General features: G+C 37.5%; 1 protein-coding gene across 1 annotated transcript in view; it reads left to right on the forward strand.

Moving 5' to 3' along the window:
- The window catches only part of vps39 (VPS39 subunit of HOPS complex), a 136,269-nt gene that overhangs the window by 113,252 nt on the left and 17,017 nt on the right, over positions 1–6,000 (forward strand). The window contains exon 23 of the mRNA XM_069915495.1: positions 3,627–3,761. Within this exon, the coding sequence (XP_069771596.1) occupies positions 3,627–3,761 (135 nt within the window). The remainder of the gene's footprint in view (positions 1–3,626; positions 3,762–6,000) is intronic.

The raw sequence follows: 6,000 nt of genomic DNA on the forward strand, positions 1-6,000 counted from the left end.
TGTTAAGATAGCTCTAGCCGTAGCAAAAAAATGTATTATGTCAACCTGGAAATTGGAAGATAATTTGAAAATAGAACAATGGTATATAGAAATGAATAAATGTATTCCATTAGAAAAAATAACATATAGTTTAAGAAATAATATTGAAATATTTGAACAAATATGGGAGCCTTACATTAAATACAATAGCGAAAACCTACCGGGGACAATCATTACCTAAGTTAACAGAAGGAAAAGGAAATGAAAAGAATGGACTCAGTAGAATTTCTGGTGTATTTTTATTGAATGACAACATTGTCTGACTGGTTTAATGTATCCTAGATTGTATACCTTAAATGGACGGGAGGGGGGAGGTAGGGAGTGTGGGATGGGAGGAGGGAGGGGGGGGGAGAAAATGGCACTGTTTTTGTGTGAAAAGGAAAAAGTGTGTACCATGGTTAATGTGATTTATGGTGTGAAAAATAAAAAATGAAAAAAAAAGATACAATTCTAATTCTATGAAACTAATTTTTTGGCATATCTCCATTTTGACCACATGGTGAATTTGGAGTCGCATGTAAGCCATATGTGACCCATGTAAGGCATGATGACAGACTGAGAAGTAAAATAAAAGTCCAAGAGTATATTGCAAGTTAGATCCAAAATTTGTCCTGACAAGTAACAAATGGCAGAGATTGCTGGACCTTATTCCACACAATGCAGTTCCAGGTCCATTGCATTTAATAATATAAATCTGAAATTAACACGTAAATGTAAGAGCTCTGATGAGGTTTAATGATCACAAAAATCAACCATTTTGTTGATAATGAAGAAGAAAGTTGTACATTGGGGAAGACGTGTCAGGTAAACAAGAAAGTTACAAATGGAATTCAGCCCAAAATTGCTCCAATTGAACATTAATCTGCATTGTCATCCAATCTCTGAATCTGCTTGTGCAAACCAAAAGGAATAATCTATGGATATGACATTTTAAGGTGTTTGTCCTAATTTTTCATAACTAACTAGAAACTCCTTGCATGAATTAATTTTCTTTTTATCCATGTCAATAACTATCTGAACATAATGTTCAGCTATTCACCCTTCCACTGGTGATATTCTTGACCCTGGCAGCAAAACTACAACATACCACCTTGTAACTAGGACAGCAAAGTGGTTCAGCAATAAATGCTGCTACCATGTATTTCCAGTAACTAGCCTTGACCTTGGCGTTACTGTCTGTGCACAATTCCTAATGTATCACCTGCCTTTCTCCATATACCAAGCACATGTGGATTGGTTACAGAGATTTAAGTGGGAGAATGAGGCATGCTCTATTCAGGCCTAATGACCTCTCCTGTTTGGCAAGAAATATATGGAAATAATGAGTTGAGAAATACTTATCTCTTTCCTCACTGCTAAATTCTTAACATTGTGACATGACAGATGCCTGTAGTAGGTAGCTCTTAGGTCTATGAATATCGTATAATGACAGAAACCAGTGCCTGTACTCCTTTCGTCTGATAACTGCATTAGCTGATGTGAGGAATGTGAAATAAATGCAGATCTTCTTTGCAATGCTCATATCTCATAAATTTACAAAACAATTAAGGACTTTTAGTCTGTCTTGTGTTTATGGTCCTCTGCTTCTGCTTCTGCAATCTGAACATTTTCTCAAACTTGTTTTATTTATTTCATTATGTATTCAATCAATTTAGCTCAAGTTTTTATCTAATTACCTGATAAAGAAGATTGTTTCAGGCCAAATATTTACCTATAGCCACCTCACTGCCCCTCCATGTGCTTCAGTATGAATGCTCACACTGCCTCTGGTCCTTTTTGCTGCTTAAGGTTCCCGCTCTTTTTAATTATTTCACCTCTTTTTTTTAAATATTCGACCTTTGGATGAGAGACATATTCACGTGTACTTGTCTCCCATACAAAATAAATTTATATTCACAAGCATACAGATCATCTTAATTATGACTTGTTTTGTCTTTCAACATATTTATTTCATGAGCATATTGCAGTTCTACACTTCTGATTGATGAGCTGCAAATACATTCAGTCCTCTTAATCTTCTGTATTATTTGCCATGGTATTATAATTTGCTGCCCATCTGCACCAAAATTCTGAATTGCCTCACTACATTGTTTAATTTCAATATGTAGATAATCTATTGTATACCTTGTTATAGTTTATGTCAATAAAAATTGATAAGGTATATAGTTTATTTTAAAATTTTAGTTTCTGTTCAAATAAAGTTGTGTACATTTCTGATTTAAAATAAAACATGCTCAATAAAGCTGTGTACATTTCCAATTTAAAATAAAACATGCTCAATAAAGTTGTGTACATTTCCGATTTAAAATAAAATATGCTCAATAAAGTTGTGTACATTTCTGATTTAAAATAAAACATGCTCAATAAAGTTGTGTACATTTCCGATTTAAAATAAAACATGCTCAATAAAGCTGTGTACATTTCCGATTTAAAATAAAACATGCTCAATAAAGCTGTGTACATTTCCGATTTAAAATAAAACATGCTCAATAAAGCTGTGTACATTTCCGATTTAAAATAAAACATGCTCAATAAAGCTATGTACATTTCCGATTTAAAATAAAACATGCTCAAAGCTATGTACATTTCCGATTTAAAATAAAACATGCTCAATAAAGCTGTGTACATTTCCGATTTAAAATAAAACATGCTCAATAAAGTTGTGTACATTTCCGATTTAAAATAAAACATGCTCAATAAAGTTGTGTACATTTCCGATTTAAAATAAAACATACTCAATAAAGTTGTGTACATTTCCGATTTAAAATAAAACATGCTCAATAAAGTTGTGTACATTTCCGATTTAAAATAAAACATGCTCAATAATACAACCAACATTTCTTGGGATCAGATGAATCTAGGTGGAGATCTTCAAGGGTTGATAGCATGTTTGTCCTTCAAGGTAGGGTCATTACTTTTTTCTTGCAAGTTATCTAGTGTTTTAAATTCCAGTATTAGCACAACGCTACCACAGCACCAGCAACTGGGATTTGAATCCATTGCTGTCTAAGAAGTGTATGTGTTTTCCCTTTGACTGCATGGTTTCCTCTGGGTGCTCCTCTTTCCTCCCACAATCCAAAGATGCACAGGTTAGTCGGTTAATTAATGTATTTGGGCCACACAGGTTTGTGGGTCAGAAGGACCTGTCACTGTGATGTACCTTTAAAATCAATGGAAAAAATTTACAGAATTTTTTATTTGCACACAATAAGCTGGTTTCTATTAACGTAAAACCAGCAAATGTTATATTTCAAATCACTACCTGAAGGGAATTCCATTTGGTCATAGTTCATAAAGTATATGTCAACAACATTTATCAAATGCCACACAGCTGAGCCTCGTACTGTTCTAATCCAAATATTTTCCAGTTAGCGTCAGCATTCATCAATAAAAAAAAGCTTTGAAGCTCTCTAACGTTTCATTGTCAGTGCTTCTCCTGATTATAAAAATGACTATTTGCTATCTAGTTGAATGGGTTTTATCCTAAAGTATATATTCAGTTTTGTTAGATTCATAGATCAACATTTCAGGCTACTTATAGGTAGGACTGTTTTGACTCTTTATGTAATGTTGTAACATTTTCATAGGCTTTGAATCTGCTTCCTGCCAACACACAAATCCGGGAGATCCAAGTATTTCTGGAGAATGTTCTTGAAGGAAATGCTCAGAGACGCCGCTCCAATCAAGTTGAGAAAAGTCTCCTTCACGCAGAGTTTCTTCGTGTAAGTCATTAGATCTGAGGGTAAGGTCTTTGATTGAAGGGATTGCTTCCAGATATTTCCTATGCACGATCAAGATGTAGCAACCTAACCACCAAAAGGGCTTCCCATTTCTTCTGACTATTTGGAAACCCAGTGATTAAATTAGGTTAAGTTTATTGTCACATGTATAGACCCATTCCTGCATCTGCACCATTTTCTGGTGGATTAAACAATATTTTATATTTCTGAGTGGATCTCTAATTGACGAAATTGAATATAATGCAACTGAAATATAACAACTTTCCTGCACATTAGATCAGAAAATATACATTGAAGGCCAGATATGGAAGGAAAACATTGAATATCCTACTGCAACGGCCATTGGTCATTCCTTCCCAGTAACCCATTGCAACCTACTGATTCAAAATCAAACTTCAGCATGGCCTCTTGCCATAGTGCATCTGTGGGGAATGGTTTTGGACAGAGACCCATGTCTCCCTGATGCCTTTAACTTAATATTCTCATCAGGATATTCTATTAGTTGGTTCAAATGCAAAATGGAGCAAACTGTTCCATTGAAGGAGCAAAAGTTGCACTGCAATTTGAAAAAAATAGATTGTCTGCACTCACCTTACAATCCCTACATTAAATTGTTTGGTAATGAAACAGTTTCCATATAAAACTAAGAAATGAAAGCAAGAGTAGTAATGTGGAGTAGTAATGGGGGGGGGGGGGGGGGGGTGTATCTTATAAACAAGGGTGTTGTCCAGAAAGGGATATTCTTCAAGGGCAGGCTGTCTGAGAGTCTGGCCAGCTCACCAGTATGCCAAAGGACTGGGTCCATACTCTCAGGCTGCCTTCCTTGAAGTATTGGAATAGGGCAGGCTGTCTGAGAGTCTGGGCAGCTCACCAGTATGCCAAAGGACTGGGTCCATACTCTCAGGCTGCCTTCCTTGAAGTATTGGAATAGGGCAGGCTGTCTGAGAGTCTGGGCAGCTCACCAGTATGCCAAAGGACTGCGTCCATACTCTCAGGCTGCCTTCCTTGAAGTATTGGAATAGGGCAGGCTGTCTGAGAGTCTGGGCAGCTCACCAGTATGCCAAAGGACTGGGTCCATCCTCTCAGGCTGCCTTCCTTGAAGTATTGGAATAGGGCAGGCTGTCTGAGAGTCTGGGCAGCTCACCAGTATGCCAAAGGACTGGGTCCATACTCTCAGGCTGCCTTCCTTGAAGTATTGGAATAGGGCAGGCTGTCTGAGAGTCTGGGCAGCTCACCAGTATGCCAAAGGACTGGGTCCATCCTCTCAGGCTGCCTTCCTTGAAGTATTGGAATAGGGCAGGCTGTCTGAGAGTCTGGGCAGCTCACCAGTATGCCAAAGGACTGGGTCCATACTCTCAGGCTGCCTTCCTTGAAGTATTGGAATAAGCCGTTGTCTATAGTATTAAATTGGGAAGCAAGTTGCCAGCTGACCTGTGAGACTCAGTGCTGTGCAAGACCTTTCCAAGGTCATCAAAGTATGAGCCTGAACAAAATGTTTGTGGTGGTGGGGGGGGGGGGGGGGGGAGAAAGCCTTTCCAAGGCTGGGTAGACCCAGCCCCTGAGATAATTTTAGTGCAGGTTAAACCCTTCCTGCTGATTTAACCAACTCAAGGTTGAACATCTGCCAATCCCTAATTTATATATTCCAAGTCGCTCAATTAAAAATCAAAAGGAAAAGAAAAAAAATGCAAGGAGATAATTATAAACAATGTTATTTCCTTCTCAAGTTCATTTAAATCCATTTATCTTGAAATGCTCCTTTGTCTTTGAGGTTGACTTGATGAAAGTTAAGGTATGCTTCACCTTATGCAAACAAATTACATAATTGTAGGCTTGCCCCACCAGAATGCAAGAATATTAAGACAAGCAGACATTTATGGCTTCAGCCTTCACCTTGCAGTTTCCAGCTCAGCCACATAGGTAAACACCTAGTTTGGGGCTTTGCCATATGGTGGCATTATGGACAAATTAAATTAGAGGCTGATCTGAAGGTTAGGAATAGATGTATACATTATGTGCAGTATTGAACCTCTGAATGAGAGAGTAAACCAAACGCCCTTGGGTAGATATAAAAAAACTATCTTCTAAAACCATAAAACATAGGAGCAGGATTAGGCCATTCATCATGCTGATTTACTATCCTTCAACCCATTTTTCTCCTGCCTTCTGCCCATAACCCTTGATTCCTGATCAAGAAGGTATCTATTTCCACCTTAAATAA

The sequence above is a fragment of the Narcine bancroftii genome, chromosome 2, assembly GCF_036971445.1.
Source record: "Narcine bancroftii isolate sNarBan1 chromosome 2, sNarBan1.hap1, whole genome shotgun sequence".
In the NCBI taxonomy this organism is placed as follows: Eukaryota; Metazoa; Chordata; class Chondrichthyes; order Torpediniformes; family Narcinidae; genus Narcine; species Narcine bancroftii.